The following is a 27,090-nucleotide window of genomic DNA, read 5'->3' as shown; positions in this document are numbered from 1 at the left end:
TGCAAATTAACCCTCATGCCCTCACAAGATGGCTGCCTACAACCAGGTTGGCAGGGAGTTAGTGAGGGATGACCAAACAACTGAACAAGCAGGCTGCATGGGGCAGCCAGGCCGGTAGGGGGGGCCAGTTAGGGGCGACCAGGCTGTCAGGCAGGTGAGCGATTAGGAGCCAACAGTCCAGGATTGTGAGAGGTATGTCCAACTGCCAGTTCATCCCCCGAGGGGTCCTGGATTGGAGAGAGTGCAGGCTGGGCTAAGGAGACCCCCCTCATGCACGAATTTTGTGTGCCCTGGGTCTCTAGTATTATACATAAAACAAATCTCAATAATTATAATTGGTTTGCAATCAGGCCTAGTTAAAAGAGTGAAAATTTTGAATTGCAGGGTAGTTTAACAAAATTTATGGAAAGTTACTTTTTAAATAATGATACTTCCTGTTAGCTATTGTAATTATGTATCCAAGTTAATTTACTATTAGACCCACCATATTCTCTGAAAGAATAAATATTGTGATACCACTACTCAGAAGGACTTGCATGCTAGTTGCTTATTTTTTGGTGGGAATGGATTGGTGCTTGTAGCAAAAAAATTTACTACCTGGTCTAAGCATAAAAATTTTAAAATTAAACTAACTGGATGAAAATACACATATAGTTAATAATTTGCGTATGTAATTTTGGGCCTCTTATTTTTTGCTTTGCTATTCATTTTTTTAAAAAAACTGAGTACTCTCTCTTCTCATTTTCCCTTCTCATTTTAGGTATGACCTTTTGAAAAAATTGATATAAGCATGCTTATCTGTTGGTCATGTTATTTGAAAAACTTACAGTAAAAATGATCAGTCCTTTTATTTGTTTAATGTATTCAATAAAGTAAGAAAATAGAGTCTCTCAGCCTTGACCTAAAAGTCCTGTTCCTTTCCTTCTTTCATTCTCATTCCCAGGCCATTGCATTTGGTCAAAGAACTTTAAATGCCATCTGTGTGTGTCTCCCAAATTTCTATGTCCAGCCCAACCCTCCCCCGGGAAACCCAGGTCTTTATTCCCAATTGCCTACTAGATCTTTCCTTCATTCAGATGTCTCATAGGCCTCTCACCCTTATTAATATCAAAGCCACACTCCTAATCTTGACCCTGGCCTCTTCCTCCTACAATTCTCTATACCAATCAATGGCAACCCCATCCTTCCAGATGCCTAGGCCCAAAATGTTGGTCCTTCTTTCTTCCTTTCCTTCTACTACTCCTTCTGTCTTTTTCTCTCTCCACCCATGAATTAGCTATGCCATCATCTCTGTCTTTACTATCTCCAAGACTCAAATCATTCTCATCAGCTCACCATTATGGTTCAACACTCCAGCATCTTCCTAGATGTATCAACAGCCCCTATCTGCACTTCCTGCTTCACTCTTGCTTTCCTGCAATCTGTTAGCAACTCAGCAGCCAGAATGATGACAGTTCATGTTAGTCCTCTGCCCAAAACCTCCAGTGGCTCTCCACCCACTTAGATTGAGAACAGAAATCCTTATCAGACCCGTAAAACTCTACAACATCTGGCCTTGGCTACCTGAGCCACTTCCTATCTCTAGCCTCCTTCCTCTCACTCTGTTCCACCCTCACTAGCCTCCTTGCTGCTCCTGATTCCAGATCTTGCGGATTTTTTCTTCCTTTTGCTTGGAGTGATTTTCTGTAATTGCTTCATCATCTTCAGTTCTCTGCTAAAAGTCAGTTTCTCTGTGGCCTGACTATACTATTTAAATTGCACTCTCTTCCCTAGAATTCTCCATCTGCCTTTCTTAGCTTTGCTTTTCTCCATGGGATCCATGCTATGCTTTGTGTAATATCAGGCTTCTTGTATTCATTGTCAGCTTCTAAGAGACGAAGATTCTTGTCTGTCTGATTTGTATCTGAATCCCAGCTTCCAGTGCTGGGTAGTCAGTGAGCACTCGCTGAATATTTATGTATGAATTAAAGGAAGGCGTTGGGGAAAGGCCAGTGTGAGAACATAGTCTAGGTTGCACTTCGCCCTTGAGCCCTTGAGCTTAGGGCTGGTAAACAGTTGGTTCTCCAGAGGGAACTTGGGGTATAACTGTTGTAAGAAGAGGGAAATGGGGGCTGGAAACAGATGACCACTACAGAGAGACAATGGGGGCTTGAACTTGAATCATTGCAGTTGGAATGGAAGACAGAGGAAGGAAGTAATGGGCATCATGGAGATGAGATCTCCTGACTCTGAACAGGGAGGGGAAAGGACACAGAGAAGCTTGAATGTGACCCAGATTTTGCATTTGTGAGACTAGGGTTTGGCAATGTCATTAATAGTGATTCAGGATAAAGTAGGAGGAACAGATTTATGAAAGAAAGAAACTGTTTTGTTGCTTTCTCATCCCTGTTTTCATTAATAAAATTGTTTCCAGCTTCTCAAAGCTCAAGAAGAATTGAGTGCTGCCAGAGGCAGGAGGCAAGTTCTCCCACCAACCACTTATTCTCTGAAGACTTGTCCCCACAGTTCTTGAGTCTTATCTCCAAGCCCACATCTGAGAGAATCAGACTGAAAATGTCTCTCAATAGTTTGAATTTCCTTCGGTTGAGCTACCAGTGTTTACAGCATAGAAACATTAGAGCCGCATTCCGTCTTTTCTTTTCTTTTTAAAATATATTTTTATTGATTTCAGAGAGGAAGGGAGAGGGAGAGAGGGATAGAGACATCAATGATGAGAGAGAATTATGGATCGGCTGCCTCCTGCATGCCCCACACTGGGGATCGAGCCCGCAACCCCGGCATGTGCCCTTGACCGGGAATCAAACCAACCTCCTAGTTCATAGGTTGACGCTCAACCACTAAGCCACGCCAACTGGGCCAGTCTTTTCTTGTAGAACATTTCCATATGAGTGATTTGGGATCATAAGGCCATTTTCTAATGCACTGTGAGTTAGGCTTGGAAAAACATGGGATATTCATCTATAGAACTCTGGTGAATGCCTTGTCAGATTATGAAGCAAGAAATGTAACTATTAATGGGCCAGGATGCAAGAAAGGAATGAACACAGACACTGAATAATAAAATGGCCTGTGCGGATGTAGTAGTCTGCATTTTTTCAGTGTTTACTAACTGCCAGGTACTGTTCTAAGTCCTCAACATATAATAAGTCATTGAATCTCCCCAACAACTATTTGTGGTGCATACTATTATTATCTCCGTTTTACAGGTGAGGAAAGAGAAATATGGGAAGGTTATGTACCTGGCAGAAGGTCCCACAGCTAGTAAGTGGAACTAGGGCTCAAACACAAGCTGTCTGGCTCAAGGACCTGTCCTCTTAATGAACTGATTACATGTTCCAGAACTGCCCAAGACAGTTGTAATTTATGCCTATTATGAGCCCTAGAAAGTGTCCCCATTTGGACAATAAATTATGAATACCATGTCTCTTAACTACAATCTTTTTCTCACTCAAAGCCAAGAAAAATCTAGTCTGAACAACAGAGGTATCCAGGTGATCAGAATGTATCTCCAGTCATAAGTGAAGTGACAATTTGGACTCAATATGACTATTTGGTAATCATCCAGCTTGCCCTAAGAATTCAACTAGCTGTAGGGCTTGGTGTAGGCTTGGTCTTAACCAGCCAGTCATTCTGTTCTCTTACACGCTTAAGGCTCTGTTTTCTGCTCTAAGGAAGTTGCCCGTGGCCATGGCTTGCCTCTCTCTGGGATGGTTGTATTGATGCCTCAACATTCGGCCCCTCCAGGTTCCCCCGGATCTCCAGAACGAAGTGCTGGTCAGCCTGCTGCAGACCGACCCTGACGTGGTGGACTATTTGCTCAGAAGAAAGGCCTCCCAATCCTCGTGAGTATGCCAGGTTCTACAGCCGCTTGGGGATTTCTCTTTCCATTTCTGAACAGTGAGAAAAGTTTACGTAACTCCACACAGGGCGATTTGAAGTGGCATTTTTGGCAACTGGCACAGCTGGTCCGTCCACCTAACTAGAAACTGCTTTGGCCTCACCGATCCACTTATTGAATTAGGAACTGCTTTACAGGATTTTTTTTTTTCATTTTCATTTTTGGCTTTTTCTAGTCCCTTGACGTCCTTTGGACTGTGTTAACCAGAAAAAAAAAAAAGCACCAAGTCACTGGCAAGAAGCTCAAGGGGCTGACTAGGATGCACATCAGTGGTTCTCCTTCCAGAATTCTGATAACTGTTCTTAGGGGCCCATACAGCTGAGCCTGCATGCATCTTACATGTGTAATTTACCAGCACAAGTGACGCATTACCAAACCACAATACAGGCCTCAGCCCAGGCCCAGGTGCCATTTGCAATTAGAGGTAGGCACCGTCTGGACTCCCCCCGCCCTTTCTAGCTGGCATCCTTTTGATAAAAATACACGCTGGCCTCCACGTGCACCAGAGCTGCAATGAGTAAAATGCAAGCCATGCTGTGGGCGGCTTTGCCACCATTTTTGCCCCAAAGTGGGAGCACTGCATTTTTACATTCGTCAGATTTTATGATTAATTGAAACCATTTGCTACAGAGGCAGAGGATATGGGGGTTCTGAGCACTTGTCAAACCCAGTTAAGGGGATAATATTGCATCCGTTACCAGGAGCGATGTTGCCCCTATGACCCCCGAGCCTTACATTTGTGACAGAAAAAGTTGTTGTTGCCCTAGCCGGTTTGGCTCAGTGGATAGAACGTCAACCTGCAGACCAAAGGGTCCCGGGTTCGATTCTGGTCAAGGGCACATACCTCAGTTGCAGGCTCTTCCCCAGTCTGGGCCCTGGTCAGATGTGCAGAAGGCAACCAACCAATGCGTTTCTCTCACTTCGATGTTTCTCTGTGTCTCTCCCTCTCCCTTCCACTCTCCCTAAGAATCAATGGAAAAATATCCTCGTGTGAGGATTAACAAAAAAAGAAAAAGTTGTTGTTAATCTCTCATGAAAGTATCATTTATGTTGTGCTTTTAGTCTACGAAAGTTCAACAATTCTACAACACATTTTCCCCAATGTTTTATCATCTCTGAGGTTGAGATTCACCCTGTAATCAATGGCACGTCCTAATTTAATCCATAGCATTTTTTCTTTCTTAAATGTATATAAAATGATGGTATATCCTATTCAACGATAGCTTAGAAACATCAACAAGTGAAATTGTTCCTGTATGCCGACGCCAAATTTGATGTGCTAATTTTCATTTAAAGCTATTTCATATACAAAAATACTATATTCTTGAGAGAGAGTTGGTGAAAAGGAATTCTGCGCTGCTCAGGCCTCCTTCATCCCTGGGTCATTACACTTACAGCTCTGCTCAATCCAGCTGCTCCGGCTCCTGCAGAGCAGGGAGAGGTTTTAATTGGCTCATCCTTTCAAGAGCACTTTTGAAAATCCGTCTCTCTGCTGATCATTATCAGGCCTGTGGTCTAAGGAAGACATTCTGCCCCATCCAGGGCCCCAGAGGCGCGAGTGAACACAAGTGCACTCAAATTACTCAAATTGGCTGGCATTGCATGGTCTTGCTTTCCACATCAGAGGATCAGGTTCACTTAAAAATTTCCTAGAATTTTAACTGTCATCCAGGTAGAAGGTCTCATTTGGAATATCACAGGGCTTTTCTTCACAGGGTAACTCGCATCCCCAGAATTTTAATGAACTCCCTCGCTTTCCTTCTCTGCACAAGAGAACAGAGGAGGGGGCATTTCTACTTGCGAATGGCTCATTAAGCTGCATGTGGAACATTCCGGGGCTACTCCGCGGGGAAGGCTAGAAAACACACCTAAAACAACCACAGATTTGGACTGGCCAGTTGTTATATGGCATTAGACGGTGAAGAAGGGTCGATAAATAGTTCTTTTTCTGTGGTTTTCAAGCATGTCCTTTGCATATCAATGCCAGGGGATGAAGCTTTTATTCTTTACTCTAGCGTCTTCTTTTCGCTATCCCTGTGAAAATGGGAACGGTCAGGTCGAGGCAGGCTGACCCGAGAGCAAGATCTTGGGTGAGAGTCAGGCTTCAAGGGAAAGAGGGAGGTCGAGGAACTCTGTGGTTGTCAGGGACTGGCAATGTCCAACAGGAAAGTGGAGGAGACTTAGTAAGGAGGAGAAGAGAGTGTTTGCTTCTCTCTTCAAGGTGCAGGCCAAGACACAGCCCAGAACGTGGATAATGATGGCATAACGGGAAAATACATAAATTAATCAATAGACATTTCTTTGTAATGGCCTTTCGAGGCTTGAGAGTCGTATCCCTCAAGCGGTAGGTAGTCTGCTCCTGCCTTAAATGAGAGCTTCTCAAGCTTTCCTGCGCATACGGGCCAGCAGGGATCTTGTTAAAATGCTCTTTCTGAATCAGTCGGTGTGGGGGAGGGCGTCTGAGAATCTGGTTTCTCTCAAGCTCCCGGATGATGCTGTGATCCACACTTTGAGCAGCGAGGGCTGCAAACATCAAGACATGTTCTGGACTTTAAGAGCTCACAGACTTAGAGAAGGAGGTCGACACGGGTCAAAATAATAGGTGTGTGATTAAAGATGTCACGGAGTACAAAACGAGATGTGCTGGGCCAGTGGTCGGCAAACTGTGGCTCGCGAGCCGCGGTTTGCCACTCTGTTGACTAACGAGTTTGCCGACCACTGGGATAGGGGCTTCATCACAAGGAACAACAGCCTGTAATTATTGGAATCGAGAGCCTAGGTCAGTGGTCGGCAAACTGTGCTGGGCCATCGGGGCTCAGACTTGCCTGCCCAATAGGAACCACCTGGGAGCTTGAAGAACAAGTCCGCCTGGGCACCACCCCTGGAGATTCCGACTCATTTGTTCTGAAGTCTGGACATTGGGATTTTTTTAAAACTCTCCATGTGGTTCTACTGAGCAGCCAGGGGTGCGAATCTCTGGCTTAGATCCACCACAATAGACACTACATAGTTACTATCACAGTGGGTGAATTTTGACATTGAAGAGGGGGGTCCTTGTGTTGACAAAGGAAGGGAGCTAATACTCCACACCATAAATCCATGACATTGATAGACCACAGTGGTAATGAATTCTAGTGCCCCAGCTGCCAGATGGTGCTGCTACCTTGGTATGTCAATTATCTGTCAATAGCACAGCCCTGAATAGTATAGCATGCTGGTTCCAAGCTTTGGATGCAGAGCCAGATGGCCTGAGTTCAAATTTTTGGTCCACTGCTATTAGCTGTGTGGTCTTAGAGAAATAAATTCCTCTCTCTCTCTCTCTTTCTCAGTTTCCTCATCTGTAAATTACAGATAAAAACTTTATAGAGTTGTGCTGTTAGAATAGTATAGGTTTTTATTTTTTTTATTTTTTTTTAATTGATTTTTACAGGGAGGAAGGGAGAGGGATAGAGAGCTAGAAACGTCGATGAGAGAGAAACATCGACCAGCTGCCTCCTGCACACCCCCCACTGGGGATGCGCCCGCAACCAAGGTACATGCCCTTGACCGGAATCGAACCTGGGACCCTCCAGTCCGCAGGCCGACGCTCTATCCACTGAGCCAAACCGGTTTCGGCTAGAATAGTATAGGTTTTTAAATCAATGCTAACGATTACTATCATGTCACTTCGAGTTTCACCATTTTCTTCATTTACAACTACTTACCAAAGACTTGGGCATCACTAGGTTTTACGTTGCTACCCAGCAGATAGCAACCTATGAAGGCAAGGTGACCCCACCCACGTTAAGTTGTGTGCAGTGTCTAAAGACAGCCCACCCCTAGCTGGTTTGGCTCAGTAAAGAGAGCGTTGGCCTGCACACTGAAGGGTCCCGAGTTGGATTCCAGTCCCTTTTTTGCTGTATTTTTCTTGAGGCTTCTATTCTTTGCCACCAGTTCACCTATACCTAAAGAAGGGCTTTAGATTCCTGTGCCCCACTGAGAACTGCACACGATTTGGAGTGGAAAAGTAACTTTTCAAAAGAGTGTAGAACCAAGAAAAAGAACACATTTATGACAACTTCTGTCTTGAAAGATCAACCACTTAGTGGTGCTTGGGAAGTAATGTTTTTGTTTTGGTGGGAGTTTTTCTCTTCTTTATGCAACAATAGAATTGGCAGAGTGAAAGGAGGATTCGTTATTTTTTTCCTGCTTGTCTGCTTACATTTTTGGCTTTAACTGAAACATAACGCCAAAGGAAGAGAAGACATTTGTATTACTAACAATGAAGACTTTAGGTTTTAAAATTTCTTGTCTGGTGTATTCCTTAGGATGATAGGCTCTTTTCTTCAAAGATACTTAAAATAAAACCCCCTCCTTTGACTGAGGGATGTAGGGAAATAGGGAATGATAACGGAAGGTAAATCAAAGAGCACAGGGTACGTGGAATACAGGTATTTGCAACAGAACAAGGTGTCATATCTGGGCTGGGACCAGGGTGAGCAAAAGCAGGCAGGCACTCACCTAGGTGCAAAATGTAAGGGTATGCCAAAAAAACTCACTCATCAAGATAAACAATATTGAGCCCTAGCCAGTTTGGCTCAATGAATAGAGTGTCGGCCTGCAGACTAAGAGGTCCTGAGTGCTATCCTCGGTCAAGGGCACATGCCTATGTTCCAGGCTCAATCCCCAGTAGGGGGTGTTCAGGAGGCAGCTGATCAATGATTCTCTCTCATCATGGATGTTTCTCTCCCTTTCCCTTCCTCTCTGAAATCAATAAAAAAAGATAAACAATATTAAAATGTAATATTTTTTAAATCAAAGTTAATGCCAAATATCTATTATGAACAAAATATCAACAAATTTTAAAAGACTAGTGGCAGGCCAAGCCATACTGGAGCCAGAAGCAAAAGGTACCCTGGCTTAAAGGAAAACAAGTCATCAATAATGTTTTATGAATATACTTCTTTGTTTATTTTATTTTCAACTGAGAGAGTTGCTCTGTGTGAAAATTTTTCTGGACCAAGTACCAATCTTAAATAATTTTTAATTAAGTTAACCCAAATTAAAATAATAATAAACTTTTGTTTGGGCATAAATAAAGCTTTTAAACTTAATATAATGATATAACTTGTATCTACTTTTCAATTTTTCAACTGTTTTAATGTTCTGGGAAATATTAATCATTAAAAATTAAATAAAAACATATACACCTCTACAGTATACAGGACAGAGTAGAGCATTTCCCTACTGTATACTGGAAACAAAATCAAAATAGAACAAATTGAACTGCATTTGGGGAGAAGATCGGTATGAATGAACCAAATCTTTACTATATATTTTTACATTTCATTGTATTTAATTCTGTTAGCAGCCTTCACAAAGTTTTTACTAAAATTGCCCCCAAAATAGCAAAACCAGTGACCAGCCATCAAGACCATGGGTAAAGACCCATAGTTGGCTCAAAGGATAAAATTTCAGAACTGGAAAGTAATTGTTTTGTTGAGTTGGATGTTTCTCCTATCTATACTAATAAAAGCCTTGGGGGTGATCAGGCCAGCAGGGGAGGGTATTTTGGGGCAATCAGGCCCGCAGAGGAGCAGTTAGGAGTCAATCAGGCCAGCAAGGAAGCAGTTAGGGGGCAATCAGGCATGTAGGTGAGCGGTTAGGAGCCAGCAGTCCCGGATTGTGAGAAGGATGTCCAACTGCAGGAATCGGGCCTAATCCTGCAGTTGGACATCCCCTGAGGGGTCCCATATTAGAGAGGGTGCAAGCTGGGCTGAGGGACACCCTCCCCAGTGCACGAATTTTGTGCACCGGGCCTCTAGTTGAATAATAACTATCCTCATAACATGGAGGATATTAGGCATTCTCATAATTTAAAGGCATCCCATTTAAATTATCCAATAAATATTTATTTTAATATTTCAATGATTGCCATTAAAAAGGTCTTCTTCCACAAAACCATGGGTGTTAAAAGATGGACTACAATTTCTGTTTTCCTTTTACTAGGATTTGTAAAAATCAAAACAGTTCTCAGGAAATTTTCATAGACAAGAAATTGGGCTTTACCAGCATAGCAATGAATCTTATTGACTGGCAGTAGCTGGTGACGTCAACTGTCATGCTCCATTCATTGGAAATTATGAAGCATTAAACACACACACACACACACACACACACACACACACACACACACACACATACACACACACACCCTCCATCCCAGAAAGCATTTTTAGCAAAATACAGGAACAACGTACATGGAATAGAGAATTTCATAATGGAAAATTCCAAAAAGTATAAATGTACCGTCTGTGGAAAGGCAATTCAAGATGGAAGGAGAATTTATCACATCACCTCTTTCTTCCAGCACCTTACTGTGCTTCACAGCTCCTTTACAGACTAGCAAAAATTCGATTGGAAGATGTTTTATGAGGCATACTAGGAATAAAGTGAATAAAGTCATCATTGTTTTCTCTTTACCTATCATAAATGCTTCCCTGTGCCAGGACTATTAGGAAGGACTTAATACGAGCTAGAAATGAGGGGACAAATTTCACCAAAGCCTTGGGCAACTTCTAATGCCAGGGTGCTACTTTCATCTCCCAGTAGGGAGTTTGGATCCACATCTGCTTCTCCTAGGGGTAGGGTGCCTTTGTCCCTAGGATTCTGCATAAGGAATGCCTTGCAGAACTGAGTTTGATTAATGTGAAAATCCCCCATAAATCCAGAGCTGCTGTGGCTGTGGATTTCCCAGGACAATGAATCACGTCTGAGATGGTTATGTGCTTTGACTTCCAACAGACTGAGGTTTATCAGTTGAGTCACTGAGCCAAGAATGAAGCCAACGCAAGTTTGAAATCTCCAAAGATGTTTCTCACTGGCGTAGCTCCTCGAGGAGCTGGGCCGGCCACATCCGGTAATTGAACCGGAGTTTTCCATTTGTCCACAGAACGAGTTCTGTGCCTCCGGCTGCAGGGCAGGCCTGCCCACAATGCCCTGCCGGTGTGTTCACACCCTGACATGGAGGGACCAGCTAAGGGTGAGAAAGCGATTCACTCTCCATGTCCATCTCATGCTTAGCTGATTAGCTGAGACTAGCCATGCATGCTGTGGATGGTCCTGGGGTTTTCAGGTCTCATGAGGAATCCATCCATTCACGGGAGCAAACCTATGTCAACGGGCAACCGATCCACCGGATTCCCAACCTCAAACCCATTACATCCCAAGACATAGACAATGAGGCCACTATGTCTTTTAAACTATTCTCATCTAGTGAATCACTGGTTAGGGTAAATATTTTATACAAATTAATACATGACTATTTTATTGCCTTTACTTGGAGCACTGAAGTTAAAATTGTCTTCATGGAGTTGGATCATCTTAGAGGCAAATCTTGGAGAAGACATTGGTGGCTGCTTATCTTATGTTTTCAGAGATACCCAAACGGGAGTCCTAGACTTTTTTTCCAATAGATTTAATGATAAAGCAATGAAATGACACTACAATTGGTTCAAGCGTTGAACTGCTTATGTTGTAGTGAGAATCCTGAGGTGTGAGTAAAATAGTTTTGTTTTCATTGGTGGGCTCTCATGTGGAAAGACAATCTTGGATTATGGGTTATTGGGCAACTTTGGCCACCACCTTACTGATCCTAGCTGTAGTCACTTTGATGGCTCGACTTAGGAGAATGTACGAGAAGGGCAGAGAAAAGCAGACTGGCCTCTCCTGCCCCCTTCTCACCTCAACATGTTCTGATCGATAACCAAACTCCATTCAGTTATCTGGACCCTGCTGGCCGAGTTCACTGGTATGGGCACACACTCCCTCCTTTACTCAGCTGTGGTCCCAATCACCTCAAGGTCAAGATGACTCCATTTACCCCCACTGCCAGTCAGTGCAGAAGTTTGGGCCACTACTTGTGGTTTCTCTCCCAATTTGGCATAGTATTTCCTTGACCTGTGGTCGCATGTATGGCTTAAGGAAGGGAAGGTTGGTTTGGTATCAGAGGTTCTCAAACTTCCTGTGCATCAAAATTACCTGGAGAGCTTTGTGAAATGCAGTTTGCCAGCTCCGTGTCCAGACATTCCCTTACAGTAGGCAGCTTCATGCTTCATGGCAGGGGGCAGGGGGCGGGGGGGACCTGTACAGTCGCACAGGACCCCACACTCAGAAGCAGCCCATGTTTGGCTTAATGATCTGCTCTCACCATCTTTAAATGCTTCGTTATTTTTTAACTTGGGGCCCTGCCTGTTCATTTTTCACTGGGCCCCATATAGAATAGCCAATCCTGTCAGTAGGCCTAGAATGGAGCTTGAGAATTTGCATTTCCAACAAGTTTCTTTTCAGAGTCAGCTCAAAGGACAGAGGAAAGGGACAGTGGCTCCACCTCCTCCTCTCTCCACCCCTGCTTGATAAGATCCCATCATAACCATGAAAATGAAGGAAGAAAGAGTGTGGCAGTTTCTGTTCTTGTTGTTATGATTATCATTGTTGTTCTTGTTTTGTGTTAACCAAACTGAATGTTCTCATGAAGCATGCTGCCCTTTCAGTCCCCCCAACAATTAATGTGGGTGTGACTTCCCTGTCTAAATGTCTGTCCAAAAACAATTTGTTGAAGCGGCTTGAAAAAATATGTAAAGTGGAACAATACTGTGGTAAGTAATTTGAGAAACTGGGGACAGGAAAACAATGGAGTGAGAAGATAAGATGCAGTTGGGGTGTGAAACGCACAGAAGCACACCAGAAGCTCCAGTACACTGACTCGAGGGGAGCCCCTATTCCACAGAGCCTTTTAGCACTCATTGCAAAGTCAGATACATTATTATTACACTAGAGGCCCAGTGCACAAATTTGTGCACAGGTGGGGTCCCTCAGCCTGGTCAATGATGGGGGCCCATCTGGGCCATCTTGCCCAATCCCGATTGGGGCTGGCCAGCCAAGGGGAGGAACCATGGGAGGTTGGCTGTGGGAACATACTGACCACCAGGGGGCAGCTCCTGCATTGAGCGTCTGCCCCCTGGTGGTCAGTGCGCGTCACAGCGATCGGTTGACGGATTGTTCAGTCAACCAGTTGTAACGGTCACTTAGGCAATATATATAGGCCACTTGCTCCCACTGCCAGCACCTGACACCATCCCCATCACTTAGCGCTGTCACTGTATATATATATTAGAGGCCCGGTGCATGAATTCGTGCATGGGTGGAGTCTGGCCAGCCTGACCAGGGGGAGGGGACATGGGCAGTTGGCCAGCCTGCCTGCTGGTCGAACTCCTGGTCGAAGGGACAATTTGCATATTAGCCTTTCATTATATAGGATATACACTGAGTGGCCAGATTATTATGTGTTCAGAGATCATAATAATCTGGCCACTCAGTGTATATCCTATATAATGAAAGGCTAATATGCAAATAGACCGAAAGGTGGAACAACCGAACAACTGGTCGCTATGAAGTGCGCTGACCACCAGGGGGCACACGTAGACCATGGTGGGCATCAGCCACGGCGGGATGATGGAGCAGGTGAGCGGGGGCTCCAGACCAAGGTGGGGCACTGGTCACTGTCATTGGGGCGAGCCTCTGGTGGTTACTGAAAATTCTTTGCTCTCGTGCGCCGTGGTCCCACCTGATTGCTTGCACCTGTTGCCGGAGCTGCCACTCGCACCCACTGCCAGCACTTGGTGCCAGCCCCTCTCACTCAGCACTATCAGCAGGTCCAAGTGGCAGCTGCCGGCCCCGATTGCCCCTCAGGGCTTCTCCACCTCCCCCTGCTCCTAATAGGCAATCAGGGCAGCAGCCACTGTTCACACTCGCTGATGGTGCTGGCCCCAATCACTCCACACCATCAGTGGATGAGAGCAGGGCCAGTGCCATCAGCATGTGCGAGCGGTGGTGACGGGAGCGGGGCTACTGGCAGACAGGGGACCGGGGACCATGGCAAGAGGGGCTGAGACCCGCCCCTGTGCCCACTGCAGCCTCAAGGCCCACAGTTCTTTTCAAGGTGCACAAATTCGTACACTGGGCCCCTAATATATATATATATATGGAGAGAGAGAGAGAGAGAGAGAGAGAGAGAGAGAGAGAGAGAGAGAGAGGATGATGATGTGTGGTTCCATAGGACTCTATAGCCTACTTGCTTGGTAGAAACCCAAAAGTCTCTAGTACTGAGACTTAAAAGAAACTTCTTCCATAGGGTATGTGTCTTTATGCACATAACCATTGGCTGAATCTGCAAGTTATTTTGTTGAATGTATTTTCTTCTGTATGTTTTGTAAGACAGATGAGCAAGACATGAGACAGAACTATGGTGTTTCTCCATGAGCTAAAACATGACCTTTCTAATGCTTTCCTCCCAATATGAGGGGTCAAAAAGGTATTTGTAGCTCTGATAGTTATTTTGTTTTGGCTAATGAATCGACTTAACTCTCTTTATAATAAGGCTTTATGTACCCACTATTATTGATATAACACCATGGCTGATAGAGGAGACATTTTCATTAATGACTACAAAAAAATGTTAACAAGGGAAACTACTCAAATCAATCCAGTAATATGATTTCTAGCCCTAATAAGAACATAGAACCCCAATTCTGAGCTGAGCTCCACGTAGCTACCAGTTCAATACATTCAATTTTTCTCCTCACAAATTTCCCCACACAGAGCCACGCCCATGGTAACACACGTGTCCAGCTGTTTTGTTTTGTGTTCCCTCCACTAAAATTAGGGAGACTCCTTTCTCTTTGATTAGATATGGAGAAGAAATCGTTTCTCCCCACTTTCCAGCAGAAGTAGTAAGTACCTTTTAGTTTTCTTTCATTCACGGGAGGCCTAAAGTTTCTGGAGAAGCATCCACACGGTTGTTGTCTGGCTCTTTCCCATAAGGTTGTTTAAAGCGGCCCCAGCTGGTGTGCTCAGTGGACAGAGCATCAGCCTGCAGACCGAAGGGTCCCAGGTTTGATTCTGGTCAAGGGCACATACCTCGGTTGCAGGCTCCTCCCTGGCCCGGGCCCTGGTCAGGGCATGTGCAGGAGACAAGCAATCGATGTGTTTCTCTCACATCAATGTTTCTCTCTGTCTCTCCCTCTCTCTCCCACTCTCCCTAAAAATCAATGGAAAGATATCTTCGGGTGAGGATTAACTAACTACCTACCTACCTACCTTAATAATTAAATAAATAAATAAATAAAGTTTTTTAAAAAGATTGTTTAAAGAGGAGTCAAGGAAAGGACTTATTTATCCCACGTGGGTAAGATATTCCCTCAGCAGAAAGTGTTCAAGCCCCTGGCTGTCTCGGTGACCAGCGACACATGTCACATGCTGCGAGGCCTGTCTCCTGCACACTAACCCCTGCAGGAAACCCGAGAAGAAGCCAGCCCCCCCCGCCCCCCCTGCGAGCGCCTTTCCTCCATGTTGCATGCTCAGAACCATTCGGTTAGGAAAGGATTCCTCAGGCATGTGTACCTTCTTTAAGATCGCAAAAGATTGGTTTTGAAAAATTAAACCAAAAGAAAGCAAGGCCTAGTAAAGAGAAGAAGTGGAGAGGGGCGGGGACTGAGCAGGTTCTGGAATTTTTAATCAATCTGTCATCATTTCCCTTCAAGATGTCAGGGCCACTATTTTGAGGAAGGTAGAAAATACAGATGTTCCCAGGTAAGACTGCAAACACTCTTTTCACACGCCTGACCTTCTCCTTTTCCCGTTCCATTCACATTTTCACTGTTATTTTTTGTTGCTGTGGTAATTCATGCACATATAAAATGTAATGGGTATGCTAATTAGTATGTTTTATATCTATTCGTACAAAGGACTAGTGCCTTGTACAGTCACTTTAGATGTAGCTAAATGCAACAGACACAAAGTATAGTCATATATTTATCCTTTCAGCCACGTTATACATGCAACTGTTCCCACCAGTAGCATCATCTTCATTATCATCATTGTCACAGGAAGGATGGGCGTACTTACACTTAGTGTTTGGGTCGGGGAAGAAAAGTCCGTGAAGCCATAATAAACTTCCTGTAAAGTCTCAATCATAGTTTTATCTCAATTACTTTTAATTCGGGATATTGAGGAAAGTAAAAGAGTTATCTACCAGTTTTTCCTTAATAGATAGTGAGCATCAGATGTTATTTATTTTGTTTTGCAGCTGCAAAGTTATATACATATATATTATATACATACACATACACACAAAACATACACTCTTATATACTGGATTATGTAAAATCTGAGATAGACTTTCCCAAATAGCCTTAAGAACCCTATAGGGAATGCATATTTCAGTTGCTACCACAAACAGAACAAGCCCTTAACACTAAGATCTCGGCTACTTTTCTATCAACAGTCAGGAATGATTGAGTGGTAAGAATATCATTTGACTGAACGGTATCCCATGGCCAGAAAGAATCACTATAATATCAAAATAATGACAAAATATTCACCACAATCAATTAGTTGCTATTACCTTAATAAGATAAAAGATTAATTAAAAAATATATGTAGTTAAATGAATGTCTTAAATTCAATATAATTGATGGTTGCTACATGTACTTTTAGCAAGTGAAATGCTATATTTTAAAGATATCAAATGTGAATCCCAAATGTCTTAGCCCTGGACAGTTTGGCTCAGTGGATAGAGTGTTGGCCCGTGAACTGAAGGGTCCTGGGTTTGATTCCAGTCAAGGGCACGTACCTCGGATGCAGGATCCATCCCCGGCCCTGGCCAGGGCATTGTGGGAAACAACCAACCAATGTGTTTCTCTCACATCCATGTTTCTCTCTGTATGTCTCTCCCCCTTCCTTCCACTCTCTCTAAAAATCAATGGAAAATATCCTCAGGTGAGGATTAACAAAAAATAAAAAATAAAAGAATGAATGTCTTAAAGGCCTTGAATATATTCTGTCAAGTTCAGCCTATTTCTAAATTTCTCATTTACTTATTATTTTAATCAAGTATGCATAATCTTCTGGTTTGCCTGTGTCCATGAGCACACACTCCCACACATATAGTCATAAATATGGTTGATGGATCAAAGTAATGACATTTCAGCCTTTTGCTCTTTTTCATTCCTTACAACCAATGCCCAGTAGTGACCTTGCACATATACAGCCCTCCCCAGAGTTTGCCCATGACTCCATTCCCTTTGCAGACATTTCTGTCTTGGGAAAGCTTTTCTTCAAATCACATTCCCAGCAGGATGTCAGTCCCTTTCAAAATTCTCCAATGAGTACATTTTGTTCATCTTGCCCCAAACAAAATCATCTTTTCTGTTTGACAAAAAGTTTCTTTTTCTTCTGATATTTTAATCTTTTTTTTTTTACCCTTTTCATCGTTTTTTGAGCCATCTTCCATAGGGGTTTATACTTGAACTTTGAAATGCAAACCGATGAATCCAACAGGCATTTCAGCGAGGCACATTGGAGAAGACAGGGATCCATCTCCTCATCCTCCCCCTGCCTTCCGCCTTGACATTTCCAATAACATCTGTTGAGTTGTACTGCCCTCTGCTGGCTATTTCATGGAAACGCTTTCACCATCTCGATGTCAAATACTGCTCTCAAGGTTTCCTTTGGTTTGTTTCAGCCTGTGTCCATGCATTCTCCCCCTGTCATTTGTGTACCGGTCGCAGTGTTGGAATCTGTCGCCAGTTGTCAGCATACTCACAACACTTGTCCTTGTCTCCCTGTGCCAGAAGCCCTGACGACTTGCTGCGGTCAGAAGTTTCCTTTTCGGTCGGAGGAAGGCACTCATCCACAGACTCCAACAAGGCCTCCAGCGGAGACCTCTCCCCTTACGACAACAACTCCCCTGTGCTGTCCGAGCGCTCCCTGCTGGCTATGCAAGAGAACACGGCCCCGGGGGGCTCGGAGAAGCTTTACAAAGGACCAGAGCAGTACATGCTGGTGGGCCACTTGCCATCACTGAAGTCAAGGGAGAGTTCTCCTGGACCACAGCGTGGAAAAGGTACCGGGGGGCTGTGATAGCGTGTGCCCTGGGCCCTCCGGGCCTTCTCTCCCTCCCTTCCTAGGTTTCTGCTTCTGCAATTCAGAGAGCTTTCACTGAGCACCGGCTGAAGATCTCCTCCAGGAAGAGAAGGTGTGGTGAGCCCAGTCGTCTCTTGGAGGGTCTGGGAAGCAGCCTCCTGGCCAGGGAGCGGTATTCCCAGCTGGCTCTTTCCCTTCCAGCATCCCAGGAACTCCGTGTGTCTTGGAGTTTGGGGGCCTATTTGCTAGGTTTAAGATGTCATCCAATGACTGCTGTTACTTTTATCAAGAGAAAAAACTGAACCTACTATATGACAAGACATGGTGTTCCAGAAAGAACATAATGTTCGTCTCCAGGGAGAGGAACATTTTAAGGCAAAATAAGGGTTTCACGGTCAAATACATTTGGGAAATGCTGGGTTAACCGAGTGACTGGTGTCTCTATTGTACAATTTCTCCAAGTCTTCAAGGCACTTTGCTCACCATTGAGCGTCTGCAACGGGAGGGAGCGTGTGGTTTGCAGCTTTTCCCACATGTATTTGGCCACTGGATGTTTGCTTGTTATTTCCATCCACAGAGGAATTCCTTGGGGCCGGGACTCAGCAGGACACTCATTAAGTAATAATTGGAAGACACAGTTCAAATTTCTTCTGCTTTATCGTAAATTTATCATTTAACCCAAAGAGTCACTCTGCAAGGCTTCTGTGTGCATGTTGTTAAATCATAGCATCTTTATTTTATTTTCACAAATATTCTTGTCAAAATAACTTTAAAAATTAATAACAAAAGCAGTAACCCGTGTTTCCATGAGGCATTAAATTTATTTTCCAACTGTGAAACTTTATTTTCCTAGTCCTTGTTCATATGCATACATGATGGCATATATTTATTTTCATAGTATGGGTACTTTTTTAAAAATATTTTTTATTGATTTCCAAGAGATAGGGAAAGGGAGAGAGAGAAACATCAATGATGAGAGAGAATCAAGAATCGGCTGCATCATGCACGCCCCCTACTGGGGATCAAGCTGGTAACTTGGGCATGTGCCCTTGACCAGAATAGAACCTGGGACCCTTCAGTCCACAGGCCGACACTCTATCCACTAAGCCAAACTGGCTAGGGCATAATATGACTACTTTTGAAGTAAACTTATTTTACCTAAAATCCTATTATTAGCAATTTTTATATTGCTAACATTTTTTGTGTATGACCACTATATATTTCCATTAAATAGATGTATCAGATTTTTTTTACTATTCCCTCTTTGATGTAATAGTTGATATCTAATTTTTGCTCTTTTAAATTAGTGGCAGCTTTCTTATATGTAATATTCTCTGAAGCAAAACAAAAAGGGCGCTCTGAAGAGAACTTTGCTATTAGGAGAGGCGTGGCATACTCGGGTTTCTAAACACAGATTCAAACGGATATTATTAGACAAGTTCACACCAGGAAAGCTTGATTCTGTCCTCCCAGGGTCAGTGTCTTTGCATCTTAGTTGTTTAGCAGGTAGGCAAAGGTACATATGGGCTCTGACTTATTAGCCGGGGGACTAAGGCACACATTAGCTCTTTCATCCATTTAATATCTTGGCAAACTCTAACACTGTGGTTTTCAATTTTGCCCCCTGAGAGACATGTGACAATGTCAGGAGGCATTTTTTGTGGTCACACTTGGCATCTAGTGGGTAGAGGTCCAGGTGGCTGCTCAGCATCCCGCAGAGCACAGGACAGCGCCACAACAAAACATGACCCGCCCCAGTGTCACTAATGCCAAGGCGGCCAAACCCTGTCCAATCTGTAGCTTTCTCCCTGGAAATAACTTCACCCCGAGGGAACTAGAAGCAAATAGTGTTGGCATCCAATGACAAGAGCACTGGGTTTGGAGACCCTGCTCTGCCACTTTCAACCAGCAATACCTTAAGTGAGTGATAGAGTTTTTCAGAGTCCCATTTCCTCCTCCTAGGAAAACTAAGACAGCCTGGCTGATGTGGCTCAGTGGTTGAGCATCAACCTATGAACCAGGAGGTCACAGTTCAATTCCCATTCAGGGCACATGCCCTGGTTGTGGGCTCGATCCCCAGTGTGAGGAATGCAGGTGGCAGCCGATCAATGATTCTCTGTCATCATTGATGATGTTTCTCTCTCTCTCTCTCTCTCTCCCTTCCTCTCTGAAATCAATTACTAAGACAGATAGCAGAGTTAATTCATAAGCTTAATTAGCTAATCCATGTAAAGTTCTTAACAAAAAACTCGGCATGTGATAACCATTCAGTAATACATTCTACGTAACCCTGTGTGCATTTCTTCCCCGCTCCTTTCACTACTTGCCTCATTTGTAAAATGGGCTCAGGGGCATGTCCTTGGGATTAAGTGAGAGAATACATGTGAACTGCAGAACACGGAAGCACCCAGTAGACATTTTCTTCTAGAAATGATCATTATGATCACATGTCAGGATTGTAGTGAGGATTCTATGAGATGGTAAGGAGACATAAAATAGCACCTTAATCAGTAAATATTTACGGACAGACTAAGAGGATGTATGAGTGAATACATGCAGGGATGAATCTGTTGATGTCAATAGTGGGGTATTCTGGAGGGTAGGACTAGATATAGGAACTATAACTGCTGTTCCTCTATCTCTCTGTTAATGTGGCTGGAGCTGTTGCCACTCATTGCCGGGAACCAATCCCAGCATGTAATAATTACAAGAGTTCCATCAAAAGGTTGATGGGACTTGGCAGCTCAACAAGGGTGAGCCACAAATGTAGTTTACCTGTTGGAAACAGCTAAACGGCACTTCCCCCAAACTTGAATAGGATTGTTAACTGCCAGACAGCTCGGGGCATTTTATTGCCTCCTGTTGGCCAAACACCTGAACAGCTGTAGGCTATTTCCCAAGCTGACAATATCCTTTGATACCCTACCCTTTGAAGTATATATCTTCACCTTGCCTTAGGATAAATTGTGTTAAATAAAAGCAGGGTCCTTGGTCAAGAGAAGAGTCTTTAGCTCCCTTTAGCTGAAGATCCTCTGACCCCCAATGCCTTTCAAAATTATCTTTCATCTCCAGACTCTTTAATCATCTACACGCAGCCCCTTTCTCCAGATTGCTGAACCCTTTGTAAGGCTGGGAAAAGAACCCCGGCAAGTCATCATCATTGTCTTCCTTTCCTATCGCTGCTGTAACGAATGACCACAAACTTAGTGATTTAAAACTGCACACAAATTTATCTTATGGTTCTGGACGTCAGAAGTCTCTAATAGGTCAGCAGGACTGCGTTCCTTCTGGAGACTCCAGGGAAGAACTGCTGCTTTACCTCCTCCAGCTTCTAAAGGCTGCCTGCATTCTTTGGCTCCTGGCCCCTTCCTCCCTCCATCTTTAAAGCCATCAACATATCATCTTCTCTCCTGCCTCCCTATTATAAGGATCCTTGTGATGACATTGGGCCCACTCAGATCAGCCAGGATCCTCTCCTGATCTCGAGATCCATAACAATCATGCCTGCAAAATCCCTTTTGACTATAACATCCTTACAGGTTCTGGGGTCATGTCACAGGCATCTTTGAGGGGGGGGGGGTGCCTTATTCTGTCTACCACAACCAGAAAGAGCCTTTTTGTAAATCCCAAATGGAAAACGCCTACAAAAAGGCAGGTCTGCCTCGTTTTCTGTTTTGTATCCATCACAGTCTCAAATACAGTACTTTGCACAGAAGTGATGTGTATTGATTTTTGCTCCTCAGTTTTCCTTGTGAATTACATACCTTTTAATACATTTTTTCCTAGATATGTCTGAGGAACCTTTCAATATCTGGGGAACTTGGCATTCAACATTGAAGAGTGGATCCAAAGACCCAGGAATGACAGGTGAACTATTATTTTTTAAAAAGTTTATTGCATTTGCTTTTCAAATTAATTTCCTTTCACCTTTGCCTTGTTATCATATTACATGCTTGTCAAAAATTATTTGCAAAATGCTGAGAAGAGGGGGATAGGATAGAGTTACACTTAGCCTTTTCACCAAAATATGTCAATCTCTGACTGTGTTTCATTTCATTTCCCTTGCAAGAGTTTGTAAACATGGCTAAAATCATTCCGTCTCTGCAACTCTATATTATGTAACTTCCATTTCCCAGTTATTCTCCATGATTATTGGTAAGGGCCACAGCGTATTTCAGAGTGCATATTCATCGCTAACCGCCCAATGCTTGAACAACTGGGTTGTTTCCATTTTGTTGTTGGTCTTGTATTATGCTGTCAGGAATTCCTTTTATGCACATTTTTTAAAAAAATTGTTTTCATTGATTTTTGAAAATCCTTTATTGTTGAAAGTTTTACATATGTCTCCCTTTCTCCTCATTGACCTCTCCCGCCTGCTCCTGCCCCAGTTTTTATTCATTTTTAGAGTGAGAGGAAGGGAGACAGAGAGATAGAAATGTCACGGAGGGAGAATCATGGATCGGCTGCCTCCTGCACGCCCCCTACTGGGGATCGAGCCCGCAACCTGAGCATGTGCCCTGACTGGGAGTCGAACCATGACCTCATGGTTAATGGGTCGTCACTGAACTACTGAGCCACACCAGCTAGGCTTATGTACATTCTTGCATTTAAAATTATTATTAGGATCACAAAATTGTGGGAAGAAAGTTATAAGTCCAGACTAGGGAAGTGAATCACAAATTAGGAAGCTTACCAAGATCTGAGAGGTACAGTCACTTCATGTTCCCTGTAGGGCGCGTGAGCTTGTTCTCTGAGCTGCAGGTAGCAGCAGTCTTTCCCTGCACTGTCTGCGTCTCTTTGACCTTAGCAGCCTTACAAGTCATTGGGTTTTCATTTTTGCCAACTTAACCAAGAAAATTGTATTAATTTTTAAAAAATGTATTGGGGTGACAGGTTAATAACATTATATATGTATCAATTCTATGATACATCATCTGTATATTGTATTGTGTGCTCACAACGCAAAATCTACTTTCCCTCTGTGATCATATACTTCACCTCCTTTACTCTCTTTGTCCTCCCCTCACGCCCCACCCTCTCGGGTAACCACCCTACTGTTGTCGGTGTCCATGAGTTTCTTTGTTGCTTTCTGCTTTATATCCCACCAATGAGTGAAATCATATGGTTCTTGTCCTTTTCATCAGACTTCTTTCGCTTAACATGGTACTCTCAGGATCCATCCATGCTATGGCAGATGGCAGTATTTCATCCTTATAATGATTGAGGGGTAGTCCATTGTATTCTTTTCATTTGTGTTTCTTTCTCATCAGCATTTTTCAGTTTTTCTATTAATTTTCTGAATTTCCCCCCATTGAGTTATCATTTATGTCACTGGTTATTTATGTGTGTTAATGTTTTCAAGATTGATTCTTATGAACTCTTCCTATAATAAAGATGTTAACCCTTTGTCTATATTGTTTGCCACTGATATTGTACCTTGCATTTTTTCTCACTTTGGATATCTGGAATGTTCTTAGGTTCCACAGAATTGTCTATCAGTATCTCTTTTTGTGAATTTTTTACAAAATTTACTAAGCATTGGGTAGTCATCTATATGCTTTTCACTTTCATAGTATTTCATTCTTTTAAACTGAATTCTTTAATCCATATGAAGTATATATTAGTTTATAGCATGAAGTGTATAAACTGTTTTTATTAAATATATTTTTATTGATTTTTAGAGAAAGAGGAAGGGAGAGGGATAGAGAGATAGAAACATCCATGAGATGAGAAACATTGATCGACTGCCTCCTGCATGCCCCCTACTGGGGATCTAGCCTGCAACTCAGAGATGTGCCCTGATCGTGAATTGAACCATAACCTCTTGATTCCTGGGTCGATGCCCACCCGCTGAGCCACACTGGCTGGGCCAAATGAGTGTTTTGGATTCAATTCATTTATTCCTACAGCTTTTATTGACATAATAGAAACATTAAAACATTATTTGGGTCTCCTTTGGATTGCAAATTTCACTGAGCAGGAATGGAGCAGAGAAGTAAGTGTTCCCAGCCAGGTCGCAGGGACCTTTTCTGAAATATCAATTAATGACAAGGACTGCTGAATCTTATTTGCTAGCTAACCTGTCAGAGTCTAGGCATCTGTATTTGGACCTGCTACGGCAATTGTGTCAATAACCAGAAAGTGTAGCCCTAGCAGCTAGGGTCTAGCTGGTTTGGCTCAGTGGATAGAGCGTTGGCCTGCGGACCAACAGGTCTTGGGTTTGATTCCTGTCAAGGGCACCTACCTTGGTTGCAGAGGCCCTGGTCAGGGTGTGTGCAGGAGGCAGCCAATCAATGTGTCTCTCTCACACTGATGTTTCTCTCTGTCTTTTCCCCTCCCTTCCGCTCTCTAAAAATCAGTGAAAAAATATCCTGGGGTGAGGATTAACAACCAAAAAAAGTACCTTTTTTTTTCCCACTAGGATGTCTTTTACTTCACCCAGTGACAACTGAGAGTGTCCTGTGTTTTTAAAAAAATATATTTTATTGATGTTTTTACAGAGAGGAAGGGAGAGGGATAGCGAGTTAGAAACATCGATGAGAGAGAAACATCGATCAGCTGCCTCCTGCACACACCCCACTGGGGAGGTGCCCTTGACCAGAATCGAACCTGGGACCCTTGAGTCTGCAGGCCGACGCTCTATCCACTGGTTAGGGCTGTCCTGTGCTTGTTCAATCCTCAGAGCCGGCAGGGAAGGAAGTAACAGGACATCTGAACCGGCAGTCTAGACACTAATTCTACTTCTTGCCCTTCTCTCTCTGGCTGCCAGGTTCCTATGGAGACATTTTTGAAAGCAGCTCCCTACGACCGGGGCCATGCTCCCTTTCTCAAGGGAACCTGTCCTCACACTGGCCTCGGTGGCAGGGGAGCCCCACAGAACTGGACAGTGGTGCGCAGGCCATTCGGAGGACTCAGACCACGGCCACGATCCCGGAGTGCCGGGCCCACCCTCCGGTGTCCCGCGTCTGCAGCACGCCCCACATCCAGGGCGGCGGCCGGAGGTGGGAGCTGGCCACGCCCAGGCCGGAGCTGGCCACGCCCAGGCCGGAGCTGGCCACGCCCAGGCCGGAGATGGCCACGCCCAGGCCGGAGATGGCCACGCCCAGGATGGAGCTGGCCACGCCCAGGCCGGAGCGGTACTTGACTCTGAGCAGCGCGGAGGACCTCACCGAGAGCGACCTGCCGGTGGCCTGGCTGCAGAGCCGCGCGCAGCCTTTGCACCAGAGACCTCGGGAGAGCGCGAGGCCTGACAGCAGGCCGCCGCCTCCGTACCCCGGTCCAGGGAAGCAGGCTTCAGCTTCAGCATCGACCCACCAGCCAGCAGAGCCACCCTTGTGGAGGCGCCAGAGGCCGGAGGAAGCTTCGGGATCGCCGTTGGAAGAGGGAAGCCACACGGCCGAGCGAGAGCCTCGGGCTGCCCAGCCAAAACTGAGCAGCGCCTGCTCCAGTCCCGCCAGCGATCGGAACAGTAAGGGCCTGGGGGAAGCCAGCTTGCTCGATTGGCAGAGAGAGCGGTGGCAGATCTGGGAGTTCTTGTCCTCAGACAACCCCGATGCCCTCCCCGAAACACTGGTATGAGCCCACCCCCAGCTTCGGCCCTCACGTCCCAACAGCCTTCTTTCACTCCGTATGGAAAAGAGTTGGCGTTGGTCAATTGGACACTTACCTACTTTCCTTCTTTTCCACTTTAAACAAAAAATGACACAAGGGAATCCCAGTTCACTTAAAGATATAGAGCACTAACACCCTCACCATTTATAATAAGATTCTATTGCATAGCCAGCCTTAGGGAAATACAAAATCATAAACGGACGGCAGTCTCTAATATATAAGCTGCTCACATTGGCTCTAAGATAAAACCCTTGCTTTGGTATAGCTTAATTGTATTTATGTGTCTTCAGTTTTGACTATTGTATATTCTGTAACAGATTATGTATGATAATCGTATATGACATCACACAGCAAACAAAAGGAACATTTTTTAAATCACTTCACTTATACTAAGCAAGGAGATTCTATAGAATGTTCTAGAATATGCACAAGCGGGTTTCTGTGCTTTTGCCATAGCTTTTAAAGAGGGACAGCCCTTCCTTCAATGCCTAAGAAAAACACTAACAAAGTAAAAGAGAGTATGAGAAGCCATATTTTTATATAGTAGAGAGATACAAAAAATATAGTCACTGAATGCTTTTTGATATGGAATATATTTTAAGGAAATACTAGATTTGATATGTTATGGAATATATTTTTGGAATCTGTTTAGAAAGGATTCAGTTTATCAAACAGGAGAAAGGCCGTGCCTAACAAAGAATAATTAAGAAATCATCCTTCCCATTTTAGGTCAAATTCAATTTCATATAGACCACATATAATATATATTTATAATGTGTAACTTTTATGTATTTTTCAAAACTACAAACTGGAATCCAACTATAAAGTGATTAAGAGTCTAAATAGAGTATTCAAATTAGAGAACATGGTTTTTCCTTTTGCCCCATAATCAGTATTAACCAAATTATATGCAATGCTTTGAAAGTAAATAATATTGGGAAAAAAGACTACAGCTTTGTATTTACATTGTACCAAAGGCTGAGGGAATGTTTTCTTCAGTAATTTTGTGTGTATTGTAAAATGCTCCTACGTACTTCATTCTGTAGTACCTTTGAAGTTTTTCCACTGTAAAACTATTTTTGACCAGCAGGTGGCGATTCGCTTCAGTATTTTATGAGATTTTTTTCACTTCATAAGGGAATGTGTATCATAGAAAAACGATTTTTTTTTATAAAACATGCTACTCTTAACTTTCATGTTGCCAATGACATTTTCAGTGGAGTCTGTTAAAATTCTGTCTTGTGCCATGAGTAATAAAAAGTTAAGTGAAGGCTTTGTTCTGGGTGTTAAATTCAATGAATGAACTCACGTCCTATTCCATACATACACCCCACAGTCCACAAGTACAAATGTAATGAAAATGCCAATACTATACATATACAGCTAAGGAGCTAGTAAGTATGATGGCTTGGGGACATCAACTCAGGGACACTGATATACTTAGAAATTTATAATTATTTGTTTCAGGAGAAACTGATTGTCACTCAATTGAAATTCAGTTGTCAGTGAGGAGATGGTTTGCTATAGGATGGGAACTCAGGGTTCTTCCCTTCTGGACAAGTATTGCCCAGCACAATCCCTGTAAGTTACATCTCCTATAGGCCTTAGATGCTTCATTT

At 43.6% G+C, this 27,090-nt stretch overlaps 1 protein-coding gene across 2 annotated transcripts in view; it reads left to right on the top strand.

Moving 5' to 3' along the window:
- The window catches only part of ARHGAP6 (Rho GTPase activating protein 6), a 529,598-nt gene extending 502,857 nt beyond the window's left edge, over positions 1-26,741 (top strand). For both annotated transcript variants that reach the window (XM_054720322.1, XM_028132776.2), the window contains exons 10-13: positions 3,745-3,842; positions 17,569-17,840; positions 21,647-21,727; positions 24,630-26,741. In XM_054720322.1, the coding sequence (XP_054576297.1) occupies positions 3,745-3,842; positions 17,569-17,840; positions 21,647-21,727; positions 24,630-25,438 (1,260 nt within the window). In that variant the 3' untranslated portion in view covers positions 25,439-26,741. The remainder of the gene's footprint in view (positions 1-3,744; positions 3,843-17,568; positions 17,841-21,646; positions 21,728-24,629) is intronic.
- The last annotated feature ends 349 nt before the right edge of the window (positions 26,742-27,090 follow it).

Source organism: Eptesicus fuscus, chromosome 1 (genome assembly GCF_027574615.1).
Source record: "Eptesicus fuscus isolate TK198812 chromosome 1, DD_ASM_mEF_20220401, whole genome shotgun sequence".
In the NCBI taxonomy this organism is placed as follows: domain Eukaryota; kingdom Metazoa; phylum Chordata; class Mammalia; order Chiroptera; family Vespertilionidae; genus Eptesicus; species Eptesicus fuscus.
This window is presented reverse-complemented; position numbering and strand designations above follow the sequence as displayed.